Genomic DNA, 16,041 nt, shown 5'->3' on the forward strand with positions numbered 1-16,041 from the left:
TTAAACAATAATATTTTTGGTTGCTTCAAAAATTTGTAACAAATCCAAATCTTTACTAACATATTAAATTATATCCTAATTACTAACATACTATAGATTTATAAAGTGTCAATTCTTTGTATTGAAACCAGCGTACCCAGGGGCGTGACCCAAATGGCTGTTTAATATTTATTGAAAAATGTAATATGTCACCCTTACTATAGAGTTGAATATTATTTGTTCCTTTAGTCACAGAACAAAACAAGACTTCTAGTACATGCGCAGACACGCTTGCGAAGTTCCGCACACCCGGGTGTACGCGGGCCACGCCCCCTTGCTTTGTCTGTTCTGTGCCAGAACGAATCTTCTTCTTAATTTAAAAAACCGAATCCCAATAGAATTTCTTAAACAGCCTTTAATTGGCTCTATGTTACAATTAGAACTGGAACACCATGACGGTGTCTACGTATATCAATAATCTAGGAAACTATCGATAAGTTACTATTTCAGGGCATTTAAAAGTCATATACTCGTATATATAATAAGTGAGTTTTGTAATACAAACTGTATTATCAAACTCACTATGTATTATTATTATGACATATCTTATATCGAAGCATCAATGGTAGCTGTTGGATTGGAACAAGACCACTGCAAAAACGGCGCTGGCAACAAAAACATCTGGCCATTTGTTACATCTTGGGTCTGAAATTGCCTTTCGCAAAAAGTTTTATAACCTGTTATTTCCATTCTAAAGTAAAGTTTTTGCTTCAATACATTTCTAGTCAAGACCAACTTGTAAATACTTTACAGTAATTCTTTTATTAATTTTCTCGAACCTTTGGTGAAAGTACAGTTTTATTTCTGTCTTAATTGTTTTACTTTTTAATTTTAAGAGCCATTTTAAGACTTTTCGTTGTTTTTAACAACATAACGTAAATGTTTCATTGCCTTTTAAGGAAAGTAATTAGAAATTGTTAACCTTTCATAACGAAAGTTACTCAGGTTTGTCAAGGACGTGAATTGCTAATAACTAATGAGTTAAAAATTCTACATAGTTATGTATCAAATTATGTATAAACAAAATCTATAGTGTTATACAGACGCTGTTTAGTGTTCCCTAAAATGTGAAGGGATTGGGGCTGCATTAGTCTGTACAGTATCACAGAATCTTAAGTACATGTAGTGGGTGTATAAGAGTCTACGAAATTGGGCGCTCTTGCCGGCATAATGGATGCGGCGTGATAAGCAAAAACCGTGGGTGTCCCACAAGGTACTTACTCGCCCCCAATCTTTAGAAGGTTTATACCTAGGGCTGGGTTGAAGTATCACTTGAAAACTTAGGGCGCCGTGCATACTTGCCAAGCTATTGTAAAATTTCTACTACAATCAAAATATCTATAAACATAACCAAAAAGTCTTTTACCAAATAAGAAAATCATTTTTAAATCCATAAATTAGAATAGTAGGATACAAAAATCTGCTATGATACCGGAGTTTGCAATAGAAGTTTTCTTGTAATACCAGTGTATATGGAAATACATATTATATTAATAGAAATCCTCATTATAAATTACAGTTTGTCTATCAAAGTTTAAGGATGCGTGAAACAAGCGCATTATGATAGGCTAAGCGAATTCATAATTTCATACTTTTATAGTGACAAGCCTTTATAGCATGCAAAATATGATTGTAGGTTCCATTGATGTACACGCAACAATCGTACAGTTTGTTGATATGACTGTTTATATACTTCGTTTATATTTTGGCACACATAATATAAACTAAGCTTTGATGTTCTGCGATTATGCACGGTCCCACCAGGTTGCTCCAAGGACCACTATCAGATGTTAATGAAAGTGAACAGGACCGGTGGCTTAACGTAGTCTCCGAGGCACGGAGTATAGCAACCAATTTCACAACTCCCGGTTGAAAATTTTACTGATATTTCTAATAAAGAAAAACTCACTATTTTGTAGCCCGACTTCGTGATTCAAAACCACATAGACTAACACACCTGGACCACACAAGCAGTTGCTAAATTGCTGTCTTTTTTAACCGATTTCATAAGAGAAGGTTCTGTCGATCCATATGTATGTACTTGTGAACATGCACTGAGTATTATTTATATGAATATATTCCTGTTAAAATGTAACCATCGTTTTCTGGATTTCCTTCACAAGATAAAACTTGTGTGTGCTCACTGTACGGGATGTCCGTCCGTCAATCGCGGCAGACTATAGTGGGGTAGCACAAAAAGTGCCAGGTGCAAGCGTCGCTACAAAAGGACACTGGCATCTGCCACTCGCCTGCCCTCGCGATAATTCCAAACCAAAGAACAGAGATCTTTTATGGTTGGGGTCTTGTAAAGCCATTGAGTTATTTTTTAGTGGCTCTCTTTTGTTACTATTTTAGAGGGCTTAAACTCTTTTCACCTTCAACTATCAATAAATGGTTGCTTTGATTCGAATTAATCCAATCTCGTTTATTGCAAAACTAGGAGACATTTCGGAACTTCGTTCGCGTATAGTAGAATTGTAAAACCCGGCTTAGGTCGCCTGTCTATCATAGCGGAGCGAGGGAACGTAGCGGAGAAACGGACTAATGCGGAGCGGATTTGCGTATTGTGTCTGTCTACCAGAGCGGATATGCAGACTATGTTAAATAGATAATTGTTTAATTTAATTTATTTAACCCCGCTCCGTTTCCCCGCTCCGCTTACCGGTTTTATATGAATTTTTAAACTAGCTCGCAAGTCCCTGTCCACTTAGGAGAAGCGGAGATTTCGTGCAATCCTATTGGTTAATATTTCTCCGTTTCTCCGTTCCGGCTCCGCTGCCTCGCTCCGCTTCGGTGGACTGGAAGCCTAAGTCTTAACTGACAGAACATAGGCCAAAGTACCAACTTCCAAATACCACTTTCCTGAGCAGCTTGCATCCAGCGACTTCGACTAAATAGATATTACACGTAGCTAATGCAAACGGTAATAGTGTCGTTTGCAATGATAGTGTGTATCTGCTTTCATTTAAAAACTGGTGACAAGTTGCTAGTGTGCATCTACCATTAAACGTTTTTTACATCGCTTTCTCGAATAGTCTCGGGAGCTTAATGTTTTATTCACTTGTGTGCGAATTAATGGAAGCTTGGCTTTTAATCTACATAGCTGGTTTCTAGAAAGTGCCACCTCCATTAGCAATACAAGGAAATTAGGAATAAAGTATTTCTTACTAGAAGATACCTCATTTCCTCTCGATTATTTATCAACGGACAAGTTCTAAGTTCTATTGCCAGTTTAATTTCTCATCCCGGAGAAGGGAAGTTGGTGGTGTTACATCCCCGTGTCTCGGAGAGCACGTTAAACCGTCGTCCCTGATCGTTATCATTAACATCTGTTGGTGGTCGTTATATTTAACAATACCCGCCAACTCGCATTGGTGTGACATTGTGGGTCTAGAGCTCCATATTCTTTATATATCCTATAAGGAGAGATGAAAGCTCGTCATATCAGGTTAATTATTATCATTCAAAATTTTTATCTAATAACTAGATCTAAAAGTGGCACTTCGAAACCAAAAATGACGCAAATTACACATTCTTCTTTTTTTTCGCATCATTAATAAAATATAGTTGAGACAAACTACTAATTGAATTTACACACTAATTTTAATTACTATGCGTCATTAAGGATTTCATTAAGACGAAACAAAGCGAAATTATCATAATAAGATGTTACACTACACGTCGCCTTGAAGTTTGCATACACCGCTTCCCATAAACTTTGAATACCTTTGTTTAATAAATATACCTTCGAGTTACAGGTTTTTTCTCCCTCGTCTGCAATGTAAATATTTTGGTTAGAAGAACATTGGCGGTTTGATAAATGAGTTAGGTATCATTATGTCATCGTCTTCCTCCACGTGATATTTAATTTCTTAAAATGCTCATAACTGAAAGATTGTATGCCCCGGAACGAATATTAACCTATGGCCCTCAAATCCCCGAAAATACAGAAGTCATATCCACTGGGCTTATACGGCGCTTAAAGATCTTGAAGAGAAACATCACTCTGTAAGCATCAAACTTGTAGCACGTGTGAGGTCTAAGCTCTATATTCCCCGTCTTCAATAAGGATGAAGGCGTGGGTTTTGTAGTAGGCCGTCAAAATTGCGTGATAAAGAGGATATCGTTAGGTTTCAGTTGCCAACGCCTCAAACTCAGTGGGAGGTAAGACCCGCATGGTTGCGTTATCCGATGACGAGCAAGCGATGTGTGCGCCATTATGTTCTGAAGGTGTCATTGTCTTAGCAGGTTTATCAAAGAACAGGCTTCCAGTTGCGTTTAATCGTCTAGCAACAGATACTGTATCTGACACTGATCTTAAATGGTCTCAGTGTAGTTCAAAATGGTATAGGTCGCGGTCTGTAACTTGAACCTTTTGCAGCTCGTTTTTGGGTGGTGACGCTTAACCATAGCAACTCATTAATGTCAACACAATTGCGTACAAAATTTTCAGTTCTTTGATATCCTGTAAATTGTAGTTTCAAGAAAATCAACAACTTTAAAGAGAGCAAGAAGAACTACTTGCCCAATTTCATCTTTGTACGTCAAGCAGTTTAATTTACGTGATTTATTTTTAATTATTTTTCTTTAATAATATTGAATTATTTTTGTTCCAGACGCACAAACTATACGCGTTTAGGTATTGGGGCTGTGAGCTGCTCTGTCTCATCAACATCGTACTGCAGCTGTGGATGATGGACTCCTTCTTCAACGGCGAGTTCTTCTCCTACGGCACCCGGGTGCTGGGCTATAGTGAAGTTCCGCAAGAAGAAAGGTATTTTATCATTAATTAATCATAAGTTATCTATCTGCTCAAGTGCTTAAAAGAGTCATGTCACTTTTACATCATCAGAGTGATTACCTACTAGAGTTAACCTATCTCTGGGTTTTCTTTATCTTGGACCATTTTTATGATCTATAGTAGGTAACAAGTCTTCTCTCCTATAAGAGAGGGTATAAGCTCCAATCAGAGCGAAAACTCGTTGGTGTCTGCCAAGTTTAGGGTAATAATGTACGACTAAAACAATCACCGTCAGATTTCAATACTCGTGACCAGGATCGACGGCTCAACGCGCTCTCAAAATCAAACTCTCTTTATTGCCAGAATGCGCTAATAATAATACTTACAGTTCAATTCAATTCTCTAAATCTAAGCTACCAATGTTTCAACTATAATCTGCTACTGAGAATTTCTTTTAAAAGGATATAAAGCCAAACTCAACCCAAAAGACGGACCTCCTGTCGTGCTAAACTAATCCTCTTCAACCAACCCAGAACCAACGAAGCAGTTATACGTAAATGGAACAATTTCAGGTTCGATCCAATGATCTACGTGTTCCCGCGCGTCACCAAGTGCACGTTCCACAAGTACGGAGCGTCGGGCACAATCCAGACGCACGACTCGCTGTGCATCCTGCCGCTCAACATAGTCAATGAGAAGACGTACATCTTCCTCTGGTTCTGGTACATCATCCTCGCGTTCATCCTGGTGCTGCTCGTGATATACAGGTGACGTTACACTTTTTATTAGGTTATAGGCTAGCGCTTGCCTGCAATTACGCCTTATGATAAGCGATACTGCAGCGATAGAACGGCATGAAGGAGATACAACGTCGAACAATTCCTGAGTACAGTCTCCGAAATATTATATCCTATTTGAAACATCTACAAATTGGGAAGGCCGCCAAAATTAATGAATGCTAAAAAGTCTCGTCTCTTTAAGCAAAGATCAGAGTCTTACAGCAGATTCTCTTAGAGACGTCTTCGTCCTTTCACGTTCTTCTAGATCTCATGCTCGTTGATACGCTATAAAAATATTTAATTCATAAATGAATTCAGTCCCACGCAGAGATGACTTTTTGTAAGATAAATGCAATCCATAACACCTTATCAGGTGTATACGAAAGATATCTCTAAGCTACATTTCTCTTTAGACAGTAAACACTAAACAGTAATTAAGGGCAGTTAGTTACTGATAAAAAACTAGGTGAATTATTTCTAACGTACAATTTAGATGTAAAGTCTAAAACAAAATGATTATTCGTTTTATTTTTGAAAGTAAATAGTCTAGACTATTAGATTAGTTCTAAGTATATACTAGATGGTGAGTTTTTTTAACAATGACGTATTTGAGTACAGGGCTGTAGACTGTGTGACGATATCTCTATCCTCATATTCCACAGCCCTATAACGCAAAGGCCCATAGTTAGCGACCTAACTAACTATGGGCTAACTATGGGCCTCTTAGGAAGGCTCAGAGTCACACAGTGGGCGATGGAACGAGCTATGTTATTAGTATCTGCGTGATCGAATCAGAAATGAGGAGATCCGCAGAAGAACCAAAGTCACCGACATAGCTCAACGAGTTGCGAAGCTGAAGTGGCAATGGGTGGGGCACATAGTTAGCTGAGCGTGTCGCAGGGATTCGCTGGATGTAGATGGCTCAGTATTGTGATGTTTAGAAGTCCTATGTCCTGCAGTGGACGTCCATCGGCTGATATGATGATGATGATGATGATAACGCAAAGTCGTCCTAGTTAGGAGAGAGAGTTGCGGGCAATACGCGCGTCTGAACACTCATGCTGCTCTCTCGTCACTCCTATCTTTCTCAGCTGTTGTCTGCGTATGCTCCTTGAAATACTGAAGAATGTTCTGGTTAATTGCAGACTCTTATTATTTTTTTTTTCTGGAAGGAAAAAATACCTTCGGACTTCTGCCGGAAGGCTGGGCATGTCCGACTTGCACGGACTAAAATAACCTCCCCAACTCTTCGATCAGCACGGAACCGCTTAGCATTACTTCGTGCTGACCGATCAGGTATCTTTTCTCATACTCTCCCTTCTCCTGCCTTTCTCTTGCTTCTCTCCGTACCATTATTTTGCGGAGCATGTTCGCGTATTTGTTCCACTCGTCTTCGCTCGCTAACATGCGAGCAACAAGTGTTTGCGCACTCAACTCTTCCGCTCCCTGGGTCTCTGCTCTGAAATCCGCACATCCCAGGCATTCAAATAAAGCGTGCCTTGGACTATCCTCCTCTCCGCAGAAGTATCATTTTTCATGGGGAGCCTTTCTAATGGCAAAGAGGTAGGTGTTAAACACCCCGTGTCCACTGAGCGCTTGTGTAATCCAGCGGTCTACTTGCAGACTGATAATAATCTGCGTGCCGTCCGTGCGGCCGCGCCTGCTGCACGCGCGCTCGCGCACCATCGCCATGGAGACGGCCGTGATCGTGTCGCGGCGCACCGACGTGGGCGACTGGTGGCTGCTGTACATGCTCGCCCGGAACATGGACCCGCTCATATACCGGTGAGTTGCCATACGCATCAGACGAAAAATTGTCTAATAATCTGTATAGGGTTATTTTGTTTGCCAAAATTTTAGGTGAAAGATTAGCAAATCTGGTTAGTAGATAAAAGAAGTCTTCTGACGCATCGGAATGTGGAAGTGGTCTAGGATCAAAAGAAAAATTTGGAAAGATCGGAGGAACCTTCAAAAACGATCAAACAGTTTAAATTTTATGTCATAACTAAATCTGTTTCTGGAGGTCTCTCCTATCTCTCCAAATTCTTTTGATCCTGGACCACTTCCACCTTCGTCAGTACCAAAATTTAGAAGATGCCTTTGAAGGGATGGAGGACTTTTTTATCTACTAACCTGATTTGCTGGACTTTCCATCAGAAAATTCTAGCTAACATAATTACCAGTTCAGATTTTTCGATTATTTTCTGTAACAGATCAAATAAATACACAAAAAAAAATCTAATCGGTTCTCTTTCGAGTCTACGTAAGACATTAAAAATTAATAATTTATTTTCCATCGTATCCAAAGCTACAATGACATTCATTTAACCCTTCAAGTGCCTTGAAACTAAACCTTTTTAGTCTGTGCAATGTGCATGTCACACTTGCTCGGGACTATGACAGATTAATAGTAACAATAATCAAAATGATTCCAGAGAGCTAATCTCCGAGCTCATAAAGCGAATGGGCGAGAAGAGCGGACCGCGCGCGTGACGAGCGGCCAAGGAGGCGCGCATCGCCATCGTGGGCGACTGACGCGTGCGTACACCGTACCTTCATGCTGCGACATGCTGTTTATACACTGCGCGGATGTTCACGGTCTAGTTTGTCTAATATGTGTTTTCGACATATTTCGAGAAGGGAAAAAGATATATTGTCCGACAAAAGTGGGGAGTTCAAATATCACTCCTTATAAACATGGGTTAAGGTTTAAACCTCATTTTTCTTTTAAGTAAACAGAACTTTATGTATTTAGGTTCACTTTACTTTAGAAGAAAATTGATGTTTAAATATTGATACATGCTTATAAATGTGGCCGTTACAGTCCAACGCAACAAATGTTGCGAGAGCGATATTTATGATTCCGCTGCTATTGATCGATATTTGTCTTTCTCGCATCTCAGGATATGTCTTGGTCATCTTAAGTCTATAGGTCACACTCATCGCGGAATCCCGTACTATTAGGGTGAGGCCGAACGAGCGTAATTATGTGAGTTGTCAGTCGCATAATTTCGGTCGCAGAAATTCGCATGTAAGTCGAAACACAACTCATTCTGCGACGCCGTGTGTCAGGAACTGGACTTTTGTATGAAATCGAATGTAGCAGAAATTACGCGACTGACAACTCACAAAATTACGCTCGTTTGGCCTCAACCTTACCGTCAATTGTGTAACAAACCTCACCAATATTCCATTTGAGGGAAAAAGAGGCAATTCGCTCCGGTGTCGCGAATATTTTCGCGCAAATATCATCGCGATGTGTGCGGTCTAGGCAGTATATAATGGACGCTTTCTTTGCCACAGTCCGCAAAAATTAAACGTAGCCAAATTGAACCTCGTTTTTAGAATCTCTACAAAAACATTTTTGAATTAGCATGGATTTCTCTGATACTGTAGCCATATTGAAACTCGTTTTCAGTACCATAATAATTTTATTTTGCAAATTTCCGTGTGACTGAAAAATACCTCTTTGACAAATTCATCAAAAAAACTTTATAGAAGATAAAAACTTAATTAATATTATCGTTTCTATTGAATAATGTCGAATTAATTTCTTCGTAAAATGCTTCTGTATGGCCTAGTTCGGACTACTTTTAGTATTTTAGTAGAGTAGGACCAATTTTTGGATTTACAGCCCAAAAATTGTTCGTACTCGAATAAAATACTAAAGTAGTCTGTCTGTACGGCCTATCTCAGAGTGAATTGGAATTGAGCTAACTGACAGATTTGTCAGATTATTGAGGAAAATGGCAAAGTAAACTTGTTATTAATTTTTATGATGATTTTATTACTACTGGCAAGCAGTAACGATTTATATTTATTATTCGTATGTTCTTACGACTGATAATTGAAGCATTAAGGATACTCGTGCAATTTTTCTTTGCGCTTTAAAATTACTAACAATACTGACTAGGAATTATGGAACAAATCTGATTTTATTGGTTGCGTTTGGTGTAATTGAACCCCTATAGCGAAAGTATGATATGAAAGTATGTCAATCGAAATCTTGGTACTACATGCCTTTCAATTAAATAACGAGTTTCGATTTGAAAAAATAAAAGATTCATTGATAGATTGAAACTGAAATCACTCTAGGGGAGAATGATGTGACGAAGCAATAAAACAATGTTTAGAATAAGCTGAATATTCCTAATTTAATTGCCATTACTAAAAGTTACCGATTGGTACATAAATATGGGGCAATAGACAACAGAAAGTATTCATAGAAAGCAAGAAAATCCTTCAAAAGTTCACGCTACTAAAGTTGGATAAGCTTAAAAAGTCTAAAACCAACAGGCCGGTTATAAAAAGAAATATATCACGTTGGATTTGCAATTGATAATAAGTTTTGTTCCATGGTGTTAAGGACTATATTAGCTTGCTCATTGGAGAAAAGGGCTCGACCATTCTTTCGTAATCTGTGGCTATACATATGGAAGTCTTCCACGACTTCGAATATTTTATAATGTAAGTAATTAATTAGGGTAATAAATATGACTTGCACTGCCATTTTTATCTGATAAACTATTTTTTTTGTTAACTGACATAAGACCAGGCACGCATGTCGATTATTTAATATTTATATGGACGATTTTTAAAATCATCGGCCATATAAATTAAATTAAATGGATGGAATATGTTGACGATGCAATATTTGTTTACTTTAATAATGATATACCCAATATCATGAAAAAGGTGCATATACTCGTACCAAATCGTTCATGATGAAAGTTCTGATTAATATATAAGAATATCATTTGCTTTTAGAGATCCTTGACCAATTACATTAAAAGTTGGTGTACAAATCACCATTTGTCTCATGTAGTTTGGTGTCTTTTTTCTTAAATTTAATGTTTTAAATTATTAATCTTGTCTCGAATTCTAAAAATCTCTTGATTAGTATAAAATATGGTTGTTAATACTGTGACAAACTATTTATACATTTTAGAAAGAAAAATCTCGAAAATTTGAGGGACCTGATGTTTTATGCAATATGTTTTATTAACATTTTATAATATACAACTCAATTTTGCGCAAAAGTTATTTGAGAGTAGGTGAAGAACGAAGGTATTATCTAGCTAATGCTACATTAAACCCATTGAGGAGTAAAAATATTATTATGTGGCATATGAAAGTAAGAACTTTTATTGTCAACGCTTCAAATGAGTTAGATACGTAGTAGTTAGAATTTGTAGGCAAATCAAGTTAGTGAGTCTTCGATTGCGCGGTACAGAGGTGCAAAAAAATCAAAATTCAGTTATTTAAAGGAGGCTTAGTTTACAAGAAACTTCAAAGTTGATTATTTTTAAAGGCCCATTCTACCACCGGTTCGGAAGGCATGTTCTGCCGGCGAGAAACTTAACAGTTGCTCTTTTAAAAAATCAAATAATATTACAATTTCTTATAGTTTTACTTCCTGTGTGAAGGCGCAAGCCGATCCAATTACCTCCAAGCATCTTTATCATTACTGACCATCATTATCAGGAACTGACCAGTTGTGTGGTAACTGGCAGGGCGGGCACTGATGTCTATATTGAGTTACATAGATGTAGATATATTTAAAGAACCACCAGTGTCTCTGGTTAACAGGCGTATTGCCTTCCGCACCTTTCATGCTTCCCTATGTCGTAATATATCTGTACCGCGCATATGAAGACTGAGTTATACGATTTGCCTGTAATTTCACAACTATCGTTCAGTAAGATATTTTCAGTGTTGCCATTACATATGAATTTTTACCGTTAAGTATTTAGTAGAATTTTCCGAGGGTATTTCTCAATTTATTTGTATAATAGGGTAATAGGTTTAAGAATACTGTATACGCTATAATTTGGTAATGTTTGAATTTAAGGTCACAGATGTGCCTAACTGAGGCTTCACGCGTGGAGGGACGTGGCGATGTTATAATTTCTTAAAAATAATGTTTTATTAGGAATAACAAATAGAAACCGTCTTAAAGTATAACGAAAACCTTATCTAATTCAGATCAAATCAGCTTTTGAAATAATTGCTGACTTATAAACATACGTTCGTACAGTGTCCTGCGTCACGTCCTTTATTACATTTAAATGTAAAGTATTATATATTACGATTTAAATTATAATGTCTGATTTTGTACAAAACTAATTCAAAAGTAATTATAAGTCCTACCCTTTCCATAGATATTTAATTGCAAGTGCCAATAATTTAGTGAATAAACACTACGCAAAAGACATTAGCCTGTTATATATGCATATCGTATATTATAATTGTTTACTAAAGTGTATGTATAATTTAACAATTTGTCCGTATAATATACAAATACATGTTTTATAATTCTTGAAAGGTCATGATTTTTATTTTTTTGGCACAAATTTCTAAAAATACTGTAATAATATTAATAATTATAGGTTAAATTAACGTATCAACGGGACAACCGCTAAAAGTCCTCTCTCGCGCGGAACGGTGATGTGGACTCACTGTATTGTCCACTGACGAAAGTTTAACTGTAGTCTGGCAAGTTCGTTGATAACACTCCCATGATATGCGGGCGACAGGGGGAAAGACTGTGCGGGTGTGAAATTATGCGTGCGTGGAAGTGACGTGCATCAGTCGTGGGTTTTTCATTCATTGCTTTACTCCTCCCGGCCCGCGCCGAACATAGGGAGTGTTAAGAACGAAGTTGCCAAGCTATAAAAGTAGTTGCATACGTAACGTGATTTAATTCGGGTAAAACAGTACTACTTTTATTAAATGTAACTAAATTATTGTATTCATAACTGAATTGGGACTGATTAAGAAGTGTAGACTGGAATGTAATGCCTTATGTATACAAGGTAGAGTTGAGAAGCGAGCATGATGAGAGAGTTAGAGTTAGTATGGGAATTGTGTATAAGGTAAGGATTAGTATGACAATCAATTTTTTCTTATCCTGTCACAAATCAGCTTTGTAAATATAACCTTAAAACATGAATAGATTTTGACTAAAATGAACTGTGGCGTTAGACCCTGAAATTAGAAAGTACATAGATTGTATATCGATCAATCGGGGTGAGTTTTGTGCTATCGGGTTTTTAAAATGTCTAAAAAAGCCCATTTTCTTCTGTATTTATGCTCTACTATGTACTTTGCCCAAATGACGACCACGACCACTCTGTCAAGAGTGTAACAACGAAGAAGAAGAATGTACAGTTTTGGGTGTTAAAATTGATCATGTTTATTCAGACCCCCTTATTGTAGGCAAGGGTTTTTATATATTATAGATATCATTTAATTTGTTCCATGTGGTAATTTTGAAATGTATTTACCATACGTAATGCGTCTATGTAACTTTATATAGTTGCGTGTATTTAACTTTAAATTTTTGAACTCGCGTTGTTAGCGTGATCTATTGGAACTTTAATATACTATGTATGACAGCAAATGCCTGAAACGTGTTCATTTTTAAATGTACGCCTCCTATTTTGAGGTTTTTTGGATGTATTTTTTACAAAATTATAAATCCATTTTTAAGCGTTAGTAGTTCTTATCGAGAACTTGTTAAGTTTTCTCATGTGTTGTCATTTCATTGATCATGCAATGCAGTTGGATCTTATTAGGTTCCCCATACTGAAGTAGTAATTGTTTGTATAATTGCAGCTGATTGTCGACCAAGGCTAAAGTTGAGAACCTGGTCCTAAGTTTTATTTGTGTCAAATCTCGAGTTTTATGTGGACATTTGTTTTCATTTGTCATTGTTACCGAAAAATCAGCAGAAATTCGAATAATATTGCAAATTAATTTGTTTTTAACAAGATAACCAGAATCAGAATATAACAAGATAAAATTTATTGGAAGATAATAAGATCTCACTGCATCTCGATATCACATCTCATATGTTGGGTATGCTTGTCAATATTTCTTGTGATGATTGAAAGTGTAATAATAAAAAAAATGTATAATTATATGCACGGTATTGTGCTGTTTTCGGCTGATATGGGTATATAGTTTACTTGTAAAGTTTACAGTTATCATTTACAGTGTAAACGATAACTTTCTTGGCAAAATTGTGCAAAACAGACCATTTACAATATCGGAGTCTTGGAACTTTGTGAAGATGATTATTTAACAAGGATCCAAGATTCATGATATAAAAAGGTTGAAACCAGGAATTGTTCGTTGTTTATTTCGACTTATTAATCGTTGCTAGGGCATTGGCGTATCTAGGATTATTTTCTATGGGGGACCTGGCCACTGACATCAAGCTATAATACTTACTTTAATATTATTAGTATCCTAATAGAATTCTTTATCGGTAGTCCATAATCCTAGGGTTGCCACAGGTTCATTCTAGGGTGGGGACGACGTTAGGGTGGTTTTTTGACGCCCTCCGTGGCGCAGTGGTACGCTGGATTTACAAGACGGAGGTCCTGGTTTCGATCCCCGGCTGGGCCGATTGAGGTTTTCTTAATTGGTCCAGGTCTGGCTGGTGGGAGGCTTCGACCGTGGCTAGTTACCACCCTGTCGTATAGAAACCGAAAGGAGTGTGGATTTTCATCCTCCTCCTAACAAGTAAGCCCACTTCCATCTGAGACTGCATCATCACTTACCATCAGGTGAGATTGTAGTCAAGGGCTAACTTGTAAAGAATAAAAATAAAAAGGCACGTCTCAAACCCCCTGATACGCCTATGTGCTAGGAATGCTCTTCTGTACTGTGTCTGTACAACTTAGCGATCATCACTTACTTCGTTGTATAACATCAAAGCTAAAATGACAATATGCAGGGAACTACAAGTACTGTCAAATGACCACCAGTTATACTCGTAAAATAATTTGGTTGCCGATACTATTAAACGACTTTTTGTCAATAGTGAGATGACAGTCAAATTGGCACCAATTAATTATTATTATTCTTAAATATGTTTTGTCAGATTAGGAAAACTAAATGTAAGATCATTGGAAAGAGATTATATACTTTTTAGTTTTCTTTAATACGACGTACCTATTTTCATTGTTTAAGGTGTTTTAAATCTAGCAAAACTGCAATTATAGTGAGCTTTTGGAAAGTCGTCAGCAAAAACTTAAAAGAATCATTCCATTGCTGACGGCTGAGTAGTTTTTTTTTATATTCTCGTGTGTACTCGTATCTTTATTGTTTTAGTTCTGATTTTTTTAATATATTGCTCAAATGTATGTTAAATCAATAGGTCACAGTTTTAACAGAGAGCTTTTTTCCTATTCTGAGAAGAGCGTCCATTAGGTCTAATATGCGTGATATCTCCTATAGACAATTAGACATTTCGATTCAGACGCTATTGGTCGACAATATTGTCTTATATCTGTCTTATACAATTGTCTGTCTTATATTCACGAGATACGTCGATGGAGCATTTTAAGTCTACCAAATGTAAGGTCTATAATATGTTGAACTTATCGTTTACACCAATCTGACCATACATTATGAAGTATGTATTGTACACACCACTGGGCTCGATGCCGACGATGACATATAATCTCAAACGGCAGAAAGATAAAAAGTCGACCAATAGCGGCACCATCGAAATTTACGTTCTCTTTTTTTGTGATGGGACGAAAGAGAGAGAGCAATATTTACGAATCCGCTGCTATTTGTCGACATGTGTTTGTCTCTCTTTTGTATTATGATATCTCGTTGTGCATCTTAGGCATTTTACGGGAGCTTGCTTACAGTAGGTGGCTCACATTACATCAGAGTGATAGATAGATAGAGATATGGACGTTAACTAAGGTTCGTCATTAAAGAACGTCTCATGAAAATACTGAATATCCAATCGCTCACTATTTTTATATATTTTTAAGTTAGACTATAAAATGCTCGCATTTATTTTGTTTAAGGAACTCGCATAGATGTGTGAACAAAACTCAACTGTAAAGACGTGTAGCGTTAGTCTTTGACGATGCTTTTTGTAACTCGACAGTGCGACTCTTTATTTCTCTCTCTCTCTCATATGTGTGATAGGGAGGCAGATTGTTGAGTTATGAAATCATCGTTACTGAATAGCGCTAGTGAAATGTATATTGTCAATTCGATGATTTCGATCGTTTTTGTTGCGGTTTTATTGATAAATTTATTTATTTAAGTATATACGGTTATAGTATTTTGTTATAAGTGTTAAGAAAAATCTAGATTTTCGTCGGTAATTTTCACTAAGAGCACCTCAGAACTTATTGGTTATAGAAGCTACTGGACATGGTTGACAACAAACTAAAATTTGTCTAAAAATAGTAACCACCATATTATATACACACAATAATGTGGTCGTTTGTATTTTTCATGAGACACGTGAGTTAATTAATAAATAGTTAATTGATTGATTTATTAATAGAACCGCAAGTTATTTGATGAAAAGTTAGTGACTTTGTAATACTTTATTTATTGTGACAGAGCTATTATGATCTGTATGTTTTAGGTTATTAAAATGATATTTTTAAACGTATATAAGGTTTTCAGTTGAAAGCGAATTATATAATATTGATTTTTTTA

At 36.8% G+C, this 16,041-nt stretch overlaps 1 protein-coding gene across 1 annotated transcript in view; it reads left to right on the top strand.

Annotated features, from left to right (window-relative positions):
- The window catches only part of LOC112055538 (innexin inx1), a 48,267-nt gene extending 32,226 nt beyond the window's left edge, over positions 1 to 16,041 (top strand). The window contains exons 5-8 of the mRNA XM_024095709.2: positions 4,656 to 4,813; positions 5,353 to 5,547; positions 7,183 to 7,344; positions 7,995 to 16,041. Of these exons, the coding sequence (XP_023951477.1) occupies positions 4,656 to 4,813; positions 5,353 to 5,547; positions 7,183 to 7,344; positions 7,995 to 8,052 (573 nt within the window). The 3' untranslated portion in view covers positions 8,053 to 16,041. The remainder of the gene's footprint in view (positions 1 to 4,655; positions 4,814 to 5,352; positions 5,548 to 7,182; positions 7,345 to 7,994) is intronic.

Source organism: Bicyclus anynana, chromosome 4, assembly GCF_947172395.1.
Source record: "Bicyclus anynana chromosome 4, ilBicAnyn1.1, whole genome shotgun sequence".
In the NCBI taxonomy this organism is placed as follows: Eukaryota; Metazoa; Arthropoda; class Insecta; order Lepidoptera; family Nymphalidae; genus Bicyclus; species Bicyclus anynana.